General features: G+C 43.2%; 2 protein-coding genes across 8 annotated transcripts in view; one reads left to right on the top strand and one right to left on the bottom strand.

Moving 5' to 3' along the window:
- The window catches only part of LOC307175636 (uncharacterized protein), a gene marked incomplete at its 5' end in the record, with an annotated part of 505492 nt that overhangs the window by 445745 nt on the left and 46964 nt on the right, over nucleotides 1–12783 (bottom strand). For all 5 annotated transcript variants that reach the window (XM_079900938.1, XM_079900936.1, XM_079900937.1 and 2 more), the window contains one exon: nucleotides 7477–7600. Coding sequence is in view for 1 of the 5 variants with exons in the window: in XM_079900940.1 (XP_079757066.1) it covers nucleotides 7477–7600 (124 nt within the window). The remainder of the gene's footprint in view (nucleotides 1–7476; nucleotides 7601–12783) is intronic.
- ZNF32 (zinc finger protein 32) lies at nucleotides 5350–11088 on the top strand. Of its 3 annotated transcripts, none has more exons than XM_079900932.1 (4): nucleotides 5350–5778; nucleotides 6574–6774; nucleotides 8138–8277; nucleotides 9481–11088. In XM_079900932.1, the coding sequence occupies exons 3-4, from the start codon at nucleotides 8208–8210 to the stop codon at nucleotides 10272–10274; spliced, it is 864 nt and encodes a 287-aa protein (XP_079757058.1). In that variant the 5' UTR covers nucleotides 5350–5778; nucleotides 6574–6774; nucleotides 8138–8207; the 3' UTR covers nucleotides 10275–11088. The 3 variants fall into 3 exon arrangements, with proteins under 3 accessions (XP_079757058.1, XP_079757059.1, XP_079757060.1); XM_079900934.1 differs by having other exon boundaries at nucleotides 5359–5778; nucleotides 9523–11082; XM_079900933.1 differs by lacking the exon at nucleotides 6574–6774.

The raw sequence follows: 12783 nt of genomic DNA, 5'->3' as shown, positions 1-12783 counted from the left end.
GTGATCATATGCACAGAGTACTGCCAGCCAGGGAAGCTCCCTTAGAGCCTTGGTGTCCAGAGTGTTTACTGGGCTCCATCACATAGACATGATTAATCACGCATGTAGCTGGACTTAGTCTCCAGTCTCCATCACCTCTGGAGGTCGACTAGTAGATACCACATGATCCAAAGCTCCCACCCTACATCACACTGCTACTCCCTGGAGTGTCCACATCCCAACCTAAGACTACCTAATGTGGCAGCCTGCACCCTAAATCACATTTTTAGACTATCCAGTATGACCCAAAGCCCCGGATGAAGATACCCCTATCAAGCATGATATTCCAAGGGCCGAGAGGTCACCTCCCAGAAACCAAAGACAAATGTCAGACCTCTTTTGGGCAAGGGTAAATTGTTTACTACACAGTAAAATCAGTTGTATGATTACTACAATTGTGTATTTTATATTTCAAAAAATGTGTCTGACTAATCCAAAACACTTTTGAAACTTTTAAAGCCTTTTACAACCATCAACTGTATTTTTTACAGACTTTAAAATAAAAATCATTACTCCTTTTTTTTTTACTTCAGTTATACCAAATAAAAATAAAGCTAATTTTTAAGTTTTGCTTGGAAAGGAAAATGAATAAGAAGGAAAAAAGACAGTGAGGCAGACAGTTTGTACGTCCCTACATTTATCTTGCATTTTAATATTATCATTACCAACAGATTTTATTTTTTTCTCTAAAATAAGGAAATGTCACAAATAGGAGGAATTAAAGGAGACACAACATCTATGTGTAATGTGGGATCCTGGACCGGATTCAGGAACAGAAAATGAACAGTAGGGGGAAAACTGATGAAATTTAAATAAGGTCAGTCACTTACTGTTAAGTTGTACCACTGCATATTATACTAGTGTTAATTTCCTGGTTTTGACTATCATATTATAATTCTGTGAGCTGTTAGTATTGGGAAAGCTTAGTGAAAGATGAATGTGAAAACTCTGTCTAGTTTTTGCAGCTTTTCTGTAAGTCTAAAATTATTTCAAAATAAAAAGTTAGAAGAAAAAGGTTTAAAATGATCTATCTCTGCTTATTCAAGGATTCTCTCAAACAATCATTTTAATCTTTTTGGAGGTTGACCAACTCTTTAATGAAAAGTATGTACTATCTGCCCTAAAAAGCCTCCAAGTCCACTTTTGCCATTTTGCATGTTCACAGACCCACATGGAGCCCATCCATGGGGCCCAGATGAAGAACCCTGGCTCAAAAGACCACAGCTCAGAACTTGGGTGTGGTAGTAAGTAACATCCAACAAATAACCTGAGCAGGAACAACTTCTAGCTCCCACCTGCAGTCACATTCATGCTTGGGACTTCTTACAAAATGCGAGGCCTTGCTACAAAATGGGCTGTGCTCCCCTATGACATTTCCTCAGAAGGTCATTATGAAAGGACAACACTCACCCACACAACAAAAGGCACCTCCTCTTTCTGGGCCAAGCAGCCCCTACATATATCCTAAAGGGACCTTAAGGCAGCCCCATTAAATGATATCAAACAGAATAATCAGTTCTGGGCATGAGAAGCTCAGCAGGAAATGATGGCCGGGCCCATAGTCCTGGAAATAGAAGAAAATATATACCAAGTGTAGGGCATCTGTCCCCACCCCCCAAACTTTCCTTCCCATCTTCTGGTTTATAAGCAACTCCCTCAAGATGCTAAATGAAGAAAGGCACAGCTAGTTACATGGTAGAAATAAATGGCAAGAATTTAAAAACAGCTGAAGCCTGCATAAATAGATCCCTTAAGGATAAATAATTTATATCTGAATAGTTGAGGGAATTTTGAGGTTACAAAAGCTAAGACGCATACACTAGGCATTATTAAGCCCAAATTACTAGTATCCTGAATTTATAAATCAGGTAAGAATAGTGAGATCAAACACAAGACATAATTGTGCAAAGAGACAGAAATAGCTGCAGAGAACAGGACTGGCTTGTCCAAGGAGAGGCCAAGATGACTTCCAGCCCTGAGAAATAGCTGGCAAGTCAAGAGACACTTGCAGGCTCTAGCCGAGGGATCAACAACCTTTCCAGAGGATTGCACTAAACCACAGACTCCTTTCTTTCTGGTAGGTCCAGCTACTCGAGCATGGCCACTGAGCAGGAGGGGCCTGAAAGAAAGCCAGCTTTCTCCCAAGCACTGGTCTCCATGCTGGACATAGTACAATGGTTTTGAGGTATGGGAAGACTGGTTAGTTCAGTGAATGTACAGAATAGTGGGATGGGATGGGGGTTCATAAAACACAGTTCTTAAGAGATGACTAAAGGGGCTTGCATTTCTGATGGGGGGAGTAAACACAGACTTGAGGCATAATGGAAATTATTCTGATAAACTCTTCCAGGAGGGCAGATCCTCATTCTACCACTCTAGATCCAAAGACTCTGTTGAGATTATGGCAGAAAATGAAGCCCTTGAGGATCATGCCATCTCATGCAAGCTTCTGGGGCAGCCCCTCCCTTCAAAGGAACCAAGAGTCCTTTCCAAGTCAGTAATTCACTTTAGAATTTACTGCAGAATTCTGCAGCTTTCATTCCACATTTAGGATTCAGTTACCTCATTTTTTCTTTTCCTGAGGAAAAAAACTGTGGAAGTCAAATGTATATTTTTAGGACTTTTTGAAACATATTAGCAAATGTCTAATCAGAACGACTGTCTCAATTTACACATGGATGAAAACATCCATTTCCCCATTGCAATATTTTGTCCCCATTGCAATATTTTGCCATTCACTAGCTAGGGAAAAATTTTCTTTGTTTCAATTAGCACTTTTAAAAAATTAGTAAGTCTAAGTACTTTTCTTTAATTCTACTTTTTGTGTGTGTGATTTGCTATCCTTTGCCAAATTTCCATTGAAATATTTTCTTTCTCTTATTGATTTGTATGATCTATTTAAATATGACAATTATTAATATTTTCCTAGCTTGTCATGTGTTAACTTCAGTTAAAGGTGTTTTTGACACAGAAGTATTGGATTTTAATGCAATCAAATCCAGCAATCTTATTCTTTATTGTTTCTGCCTTTGTTATTACCATGGTTAGGAAAACCTTTCCTAGGCCAAAATTATAAAATTATTAAACCATACGTTCTTCTGGGTCTTTTATGGATCTGGGTTTTACCTTTCACATGTAATCCACCTGGAGGCTATCTTGGCATAGGAGTTAGATAAACATTTACCTTTATTTTTTCGCCAAATGGTTTGCCTTTTGTCATAACAAGTTATTGAATTATCTATCCTTCTGTGATGTTCTGAAATGCATGTGAAGTAAAGTATTAGTTCTTTGGCAATTTTTCAAATTGACATTCCTGACACCCTTGCCCAGCTCCCCTCCTTCCTGCTGAGTGTGTATTAAGATGCAAGCAGTGGTTGAGGACTGGGCCCCACGTAGGATCTGGGTAAAGACTGCTAAGTGTCTGTCAAGGGAGGAGTGGGTGGGTCTCATCTGGGTCTCATCAACTCCATTACTAACCGCTTTCTCCTCCACTTTCTATTCAATGTGTCCACTTTCCTGAGACAGCTTAAGATTTGTTGAAAAAGGTGACAACATTCCCCCTTTACAGTTACCTTCTCCCACCAAAACTTTGTCTTCTACTTTCACAATGGGAGCTGAAACGTCCTAACAACCACAGCTGATCCTGACCCCAACAGAACTGATAGGACTTCTAGGCGCATGGTGTTGTTTATCAGCAGGGGAAATGACTTCGGGCCCTGGGGTGACACACTCAGCCTTACTGACACAGCCTTGCGAGAGAAGGGAGCAGAGATACTCATACAGCACCTCCCAATCAGGTGCAAGGACTGGCCCTTGCTTGGTGCCACCTGGGCTATGAAAATTGTCTGTGGCTGCTGTAAAAGGAAAGAAAGAGCAGTGACTGTGCCCGTCCCTTAATGCCCTACCCCTTTCTCTTTCCGACTCTGGAACAAATAATGAAGGAAGTACCACAGGGAGCCTTGCATTTGTGCTGAGGGGCCTTTATGGAGTGGGGCCCTCAGGGCAGTTTCCCCTGCACACTCAGGGACTTCTCTGTAAGACAGCTGTTGGCCCTGGTTTTGAGGAAGAGCGTTCATTTTGCCTTCTCAACTAGACTGTCAGCTCCCTTTCTAGAAGAAGAGAGTGTATCTTGTTGACATTTGTGTCCCCAAAACCCAGCACAGTACCTGACATTTAAAATGGGCTCAGGACATAAAGGTTCAACAAACTTAAGTACCGATGTGTTGTTAGTAATAGTAATAACAGACACTTAGGAATCAACTTATAACTTACACTTTGTACACTGTGTGAAATTAAATGTTTTGTTTTGTTTAACAGGTGGCTTTGGTGTAGAGGACAAGGACATAGCAAGTGGAAACATTCCTTGTGAAACTCCTCATTCAACAGGATAGACTAGTCTCTGAGTGGGAGCTCTGGAGCAGGGAGCCTGGAGAGAAGTACACTGAGGAGAGCTCCAGGATGAAGGAAAACAAAGGTGATTCCAAGTGGGAGGAAGGAAGCCCAAAAAGCCTAAAGCCCCCAGGAACTTTAATGCCAGTCTTCCCTGACCAATTCCCTCTCAGAGGCCAGGATCCTATAAAAATGCATTTGAAGGTGGCTTGAGGCATTTAGACAGCCTTTAACTCATGGATGTTCAAAATCAACCTTTGTCCCCTCCCAGTATCATACAACAGGGCCAGGGATTTGACTTGTGGCTCTTCAGAGAAGCCCCATGAAAAACAGCTCTTGCCCCCTGAACACCGATTTTCAGGGCTTACAATTTCTCAATGCTTCAGACACACAGTCAGTTAAGAAAAAAATCTAATTTATTACCCTAGAAAATACTGTTTTCTCTCCATAATTCATGGAGTACATACAGAACGATTTTTTTCTGGGTTCACTCACATACCTGCCTTTGCTCTGAAGCAATAGGATAGCGGGGTGGCCTGGCCTGGACCCTGGCCCTTTCAAGAAGCCTTCACCTGGCCCCTGTAGCTGTCACCTGCGCCTATCCTGGGCTCTCCACCAGGTAAGAAGCCTGTCCAGAATCCTGTAGCTAGTCAATTTGCTTGTTGGCTCCAGACTGTTGTGATGGAGCCAACAAGCAAATTCAGGACAATTCCAAACCTGATCTCTTACCCATTATTTAGGGTGCAAATTCTTACTGATGGGATCGGTAGGGCATAGCTCTCCTCTCCAGGCTCTCGAAATTTTCCTGTGATGTTCCAAGTCCTCTTTCCCCACAGACTTCACTTCAAATATTTGCTCCTTGTCTCAGAACTCTAATTACACATTTAGTCTCTGCTCATGCAGCGGCTCAACGCAAAACCCCTAAACACCCGAGGCTTTATCAACTCATTTCTTCCCAACACTTTGCTTCAGAACCCTGGGTTCCCCCTGTCCTGGCTCAGCGGACGGCTTCACCAACCTGCCATCCCACGCCTGGCTAATCTGAGGGGCCGTTTGGTGCTCTCGGCCCCCGCTCTACATCCGCGAACAAGTCGGCATCTCTGGCTCGGGGCCAAACAGGAGGGACCTGAGCGCCCAGCGCGCACCAAGACCCGCAGAGCCCGAGCGGCCGGTCGCATCGCCGAACTACGTTTCCCACAGTACTCGGGGAAGCCGGGGCCGCCGAGGTGCGGCCCGCCCCCGCTCAGGCTCGCGCGGAGCCTCCTGGGAGTTGTAGTCCGGACCGCTCGCGCCGGCGCTGCCGAGGGCTTGTTGTCGGCCTTTGTCTGTCTGCGGGCGCGCGCCGCTGCGGTGAGTGAGGCCGCCGGCCGGGTCCGTACGCCCGAGCGAGGCTGGGCCCCGCCTGCAGGCCGCGGTCCCTGAGCCCCCTGGGGCCTTGAGTAGGCCTGGCCAGCTTGGACTCCCCAGGGCAGCCAGCTGCGTGGGGAGAGGTCTGCGGCCCTTAGGAAAAGGTCCAGCTGGACTAGAGAAAGGGGTGCTGAGGCCCAGCGCGCAGGGCCGGCCCGGGGGTTTGGGGGTGGGGGCAGACCTGAGGCGGGAAGGGAGAGCCTGTCGGTAGAAGCAGGGGTCCCTCCGCCGCACAGCACGGCCGGGTGTGGAGCAAGGCCCTGCACCCCGAGACGCGGGAGGGGGAGACCACAGGCAGGTGTGCCCCGGGGCCCGCGGGGAGGGTTTCAGAAGACGCACAGGAGAAAGTGCAGTCTCTCTGAGGTGGGTGAAAGGGAGAAAGGACAAACTTCGTTGGGTGGAGAATAGGAAAGGACAAAGTGGATTCAGGTGTGCAGAGAAAATAATCACCCCTCCCCAGAATCTCCTAATCCTTAAACTGTCCCTCAAGAAAGCAACAATCCTAGTCCTCTGCTGTGGACTCTCAACTTTAGGCCTTAAACCTGTAGGTCATGTCAGAGGCCCTTCACATTTGGTTCTTTTATTCTCCCAAGAGCTACTTGATAATACAGTGTTATCAGACTATTTAGTAAGTGAGGAAATAGGGTCAGGGCTGTTTGGTTACTTGCCCAGTGTCATTTAAGGGGAGAGAAGGGTAATCCAAGTCTCTCATGGCCTAATTCTGAGCTCTTTCCACAGGATATAATGGCCTTTCTGATAGAAGCAATATTTTCTACTATAAAGTGACTTTATCCAAAATCTTCAGGAAATTGATTCCTCAGATTTGTGGAATCTAGGGAGAAAAATACGACAACTTCCCTTTATTAATCAAGGAGGTTCCTGAGACACAGCTGAGCTGTTTCCTGTTGAATATCTCACAACATGTGGAGAGGCACAGCTGTAAGTGCTGCCCACACGTTCTGACCAAACTATTTGCTGGACTAACCAGAGACAGAGTCCAACCTCAGGTAGCAGGTACCTATATACTTTCCACTGACTCTTGATGGATGTGTGGTTGAGCAGTAACACCTTCCACTTCCAAGTGAACGGTGTTGTAGTGTCCTGACACTCTGATAGGGCATCGCTCTGTGTCTTGTACTGCAAATTGGAGCTGAGTCCTCCAAATAAAGAGTTTAAATGCCTCTCCAGTCATCAAAACATGCAGCAGAAAGGGCAGTTGTCAAGAAGACCAGGTGTTTGGGTTAACAAAGAATTGTAGTATCACACTGCTATTTCATTAAATCAGGAGGCCAGCATTTTCATGGGACATAGTAGAGGGAAACAAAGATTATACATTGGACCACTGCATAAATAAAGTGTAAGTATTCAGTAATTAGGGTCCTGAAATAAGAAGAATATCCCCCCCCAAAATACAAAAGGATAATGTGGAACACGAGGATTCCTAGGATCTGGAAGAATAGTAAGGTCTGGTCAAGCTCTGTTCCATTCTATTTCATTTTATAAGAATTCTCACCAGCTTTTTAGTGACGAGAAAGTAGAGAATTGTCTGGACATAGGCTTTGGATCCAAAAAGTCTTGGATTTGAGCCTTTGCCTCACCTTGACTCCTTACTGGCTCTGGAAATAGGGGCAAGTTACTTACCCTAATCGGTGTGCCTTGGGCTTGGTTTTGGAGTCTGAAGTAGGTCTTTTTTTCTCCAAGAATTGGCAAGTATTTATAGTTCCTCAGAACTGGTATTCTCATACCTTGAAGCATCTGGAGCCTCCTAAGAAGTGCCAAAAGGAAATATGAAATCTCTTGTTCTGTCCTAATAACCTAGAGGGGACTGGAGAGGAGAGCTGGAGCCATTTCAATCATAGAATCAATCATGATGGCTGAATTTTTTTTTATATTCTGAATTCCTTTGGAGGCTTGGAGGATAGAATAGCAGGCTGTTAGGCAGGGGAAGGAAGTGGACGATTCCAATCACATGCTAAGGCTAAGCTAAGGTACAAATAGGATGGACCATTATCTTGGCACTGGCAAGAAGAGATACTTGTTTGCTTTATGTCTTCTCTGCTTTCCCACCTCCTGCTTCCTCCTGGACTCATTTATAAGTGGTCATGGTACCTTTTGGCTCATTTTGCAGTTACATTGTAGGTGACTGACATTACATTAGGCAATCAAGATTTCCTCCATTCATTCATACCCCAAACTGGAGCTCCTGTTGACTTTATTCTCCTCACTTATCAATTCTCCTGTCATTTCCTGTTTGTTTTTGTTGTTCTGTTTTGTTTTTGTTTGTTTGTTTTTCCCTCCCCAGGTACTCAAGAACAGCCCATGGAAGAATCATATGAAGAGGTGGTGATTAAGGTCATACAGCAGGAGTGGACATGTTTGGATTTCCAACAGCTACTCTGCTGGACTGTCATGGAAGATATGCCCAGAATGTAGCATTTTTCAGTGAGTCAGTTGATTGCTGGGATGCCCTCAACTCATAATAATCAGTGTCCCTGTTCTCAGCACTAGTTAACAGGCTGAGGATGCAGAGAAGATGTTCCTTTGGTGGAGCTCACCGTTTCTAGGGATTACAGGGAAAGCCTACAAACTGGAGTTAGAAATAGTAGAAACAGAGCACAACAGCCTTGATATGGAGGTAGTCTCTGAGAGAATGAATGAGCAGTTTTAAATCTCAGCACAATCATTGAATAACAAGTTGAAATCTCCCTAGGATGACTCCAAGAAAACTATTATTAGTGATGAATGGACCCATATTTAAAGTGCAGTAGAAGCCTCATATGCAGGGCAATACTGGAGAGTACTGTCAATATCTGCATAGGAAGTGTTGAGAATAACTTCCAAACCAAAATAGACTTCAGTTCCACCATAGCTTAGCAGATTGAAATAGCATGGATTTTAAAGGGAAAAATTCCTTGGATCAGATTCTGTGATAGCCCTGACTTGATCTGTGTTATCAGACAAGTTATTTAACTTTCTTGTGCTCCAGCCTCTTCATCTGTAAAATGGGACAATAAGCTCTGTCTTGCAGGGTGCAGGGATTAGAATTAATAGATGTAAAGTACCAAGGATTCTGCTACATATATTCTGATATCATGGAGCTTACTCCACTGTTAGGAGAGCAGACTAGAGCAGAAGTGGATTTCTTATGAAACTAATGAAACAAGGTTCAGGATCTTTCCCTTACATTGGTCTCTTCAAGGCCTTGTCCCTACTTTTATACTGTTTCTTAGTGAAATCCATCCAAAATTTTAAAACTTTAGGCCCTACACAACCTGGATCCACACCTGTTTTGGTGTCAGAACTTGGGTATGGCACTAATTTGATCGTATATAGTTTTCTTAATTTTTCTGAGCCTGTTTTCTTATCTTTAAAATGGAAACAACCATGTCTATACACAATACTATTTGGGAGGCTAAATTAAACTAAATTTAGAGGCAGTACACTGCTATGGAGCATGCCTGAATCCCAAGTCTATGCCTACCTAGCTGCACAATCTTTGACAACCTCCCTATACTTTCACTTTCTTAACTGTAGCAATAGATTGTTTTCAGGATTAAATTATCTATGCAAAGTTTATAGTATAATATCTGGCACATTATAAGCACTCAAAGCATTGTTTCTTTTTTCCCTGTTCTTCTCACTCAGCATATTGGTGCCTCTTACATGACTTCCCTCTCATTTTACCAGATGTGATGACAGAAGCCCACCACAAATATGATCACTCTGAGGCCACAGGATCCTCAAGCTGGGATTTCCAGAATTCTTTCAGAAGAGAGAAGCTGGAACAAAAATCCCCAGATTCTAAGACACTACAGGAGGATTCACCTGGAGTGAGACAGAGAGTCTATGAGTGCCAGGAATGTGGAAAATCCTTCAGGCAAAAGGGTAGTCTAACGTTACATGAGAGAATCCACACTGGTCAGAAGCCCTTTGAGTGTACCCACTGTGGAAAAAGCTTTAGGGCCAAAGGCAATCTTGTTACACATCAACGAATACACACAGGAGAGAAGCCTTATCAGTGCAAGGAGTGTGGGAAAAGCTTTAGTCAACGAGGTAGTCTGGCCGTTCACGAAAGACTCCACACTGGACAGAAACCCTATGAGTGTGCTATTTGTCAGAGAAGCTTCAGGAATCAAAGTAACCTCGCTGTTCACAGAAGAGTTCATAGTGGTGAGAAGCCCTATAGATGTGATCAGTGTGGAAAAGCCTTCAGTCAGAAAGGAAGCTTAATTGTTCATATCAGAGTCCACACAGGCCTGAAACCCTATGCCTGCGCACAATGCAGGAAGAGTTTCCACACCAGAGGGAATTGTATCCTGCATGGCAAAATCCACACAGGAGAGACACCCTATCTGTGTGGCCAGTGTGGGAAAAGCTTCACTCAGAGAGGGAGTCTGGCTGTGCACCAGCGAAGCTGCTCACAAAGGCTCACCCTATAACCACTCTCATCAAAGGAAGTTCTCTTTATGAATTAACAGCATAAAATCCCCTGAGGTTAAACAACCTATTCAATTTTACAGAATGAATGGAGACTCCTTCAGAAAGACCATCATTGGGTAGAGCAAACTGACTTTTCTCCCTTCCCCCAAATGAATATCAAAAATAAATGTCTTGTTTATTATCGTTATCATGTATGATTCATAATTTGTCCACTTATTTTGACCTAATTTCCCAAGGTACCACCATTAATCTAGTACACAATTGGAGATTTATGTAGCATATACAGATTTTAAATTTACAATTGACACCATCAGCCTGTTTTAAAAAGTCAGCCTCTTACCAATCCCAAGATTATTTTCTTCTCTACATATTCAAATTAATCTTGTTTTGCATTCAAGACCACTGGGCAGAATTCATGAGGCAAATCTAATAATCCTCATATTGAATATTATCTGAATGGTAGTCTCAACAGCATATTCTAACAAATCACCCATGTTCATAGCAGAGGCCCTAGCCTTTCCTTACAAAAATGGGATCCCTTCCGAGCCTGCACTGTGGTTTACTTCAGTCTTCCACTCCTAACTGGGATAGAGATAACTTGCCTATAGCCAAAGAGCAGACAACTATCTACAACAGTTGACACAATGACTCTCACTCCCTTTTGGCAACAGCAGCAATATCTCAAGAGTTAGAGTCACCTAGTAAGGGCATAAGTGTCCTCATTACTGAGCTCAAATTTGTAGTCAATAATGAAGTTCCAGTCCTCCAACAACACAATCCTCTTCCTCCTACACAGATACATGCATGCACACACAGAAGAAATTTGGAAAGTAATAGTTTTTTACCTCTAGTGGATGAGATTTGAGGAATAGTGGAGACGAGAAGTTGGTTTTGAGGGGGAATTTCCAATTTTTTTAACTTCAGCCATCTCTAAATTTTCATTCTGAGCTTTTATGTAATTAAAATGATGAATGATGTAGATGGAGTGGTTTTCTTGATAAGATACCATTCCATTCTTTCTTTACCCTATAAGCTGTAGGTTCCTATAGACTATAGGCTCCCTCTAGTAGATCCTATAGGCTGTAGGCTCCTTAATCCAAGAAGCTTAACAGAAAATCTTGAGAGAGAAGTAAATTTTATCGAAGATCTTTAGGCATAGAAACACTATGAGTTTGAATAATAATACAATAATACTCCTAAAGATACCCTGATAATTTTTTTATAAATTTATTTATTAGTTCTTTATTTTTGGCTGAGATGGGTCTTCAGTGCTGCACACGGGCTTCCTCTAGTTGCAGCAAGCGGGGGTACTCGTTGCGATATGTGGACTTCTCATTGTGGTGGCTTCTCTTGTTGCAGAGCAAGGGCTCTAGGCATGTGAGCTCAGTAGTTGTGGTTTGTGGGCTCTAGAGCGCAGGCTCAGTAGTTGTGGCACACGGGCTTAGTTGCTCCACAGCATGTGGGAATCTTCCCGGACCAGGGATTGAACCCATGTCCCCTGCATTGGCAGGTGGATTCTTAACCACTGCACCACCAGGGAAGCCCTACCCTGTTAATATTTGAAGATACATACCAGAATGTTCATATCACCCTCATTTATAATAGTCATAAACTGGAAATAACCCAAATGTCCAATAACAGGCAAGGTAATAAACTGTGGTAGAGTCATATAATAAAATACAACTCAGCAATAAAAAATAACAACTGATACATGCAATAACCTGGATGAGGCTTCCCTGGTGGCGCAGTGGTTGAGAGTTCGCCTGCCAATGCAGAGGACACGGGTTCGTGCCCCGGTCCGGGAAGATCCCACACGCCGCAGAGCGGCTGGGCCTGTGAGCCATGGCTGCTGAGCCTGCGCGTCCAGAGCCTGTGCTCCGTAACGGGAGAGGCCACAACAGTGAGAGGCCCACGTACCACAAAAAAAAAAAAATAATAATAACCTGGATGAATTTCAAAGATTTGTGTTGAGTGAAAGAACCCAAACACACACACACACACACACAAGTATAGTACATAATTCCATTTATATAACTTCACAGAACAGGAAAAACTAATCTGCGGTAAATGACATCTAACAGTGCTTGCCTCTATGGAAGAGAGGGGAGGGAACTGACTTGAAAGAAGCACACGGAAACTTTACAGAGAGAAAAAAATGTTCTCTTCCTTTCTTCAGGTGGTAGATGCATGGGTCTATATAACTGTCAAAACTGATTGAACTCAACACTTAAAATCTATGCTTGTTATATGTAAAGTACATTTTATATATAAAGTATAGTATATGCAAAGTTTAAAGAACAATGAGGTAGTTTTAAAATATTGCCCACAAGTTCTTCCGACACTCATCATGTGTTCTATGTCACTTCCCCTTGAATCTGGGTAGGCTTGTGTCTGCTTCAAACAATGAAACATGGTAGAAGTGATGCTACATGACTTCCAAGAATAGGTCTAAAAAACACTTTAAAAGTCTGAAAAGTTTCTGCATGATTCTCAGAACACTTGCCCTGG

This window comes from Stenella coeruleoalba, assembly GCF_951394435.1.
Source record: "Stenella coeruleoalba genome assembly, chromosome: 16".
Classification (NCBI taxonomy): domain Eukaryota; kingdom Metazoa; phylum Chordata; class Mammalia; order Artiodactyla; family Delphinidae; genus Stenella; species Stenella coeruleoalba.
Note: the sequence above shows the minus strand (reverse complement) of the source record. Positions and strands in the feature narration are given on the sequence as shown.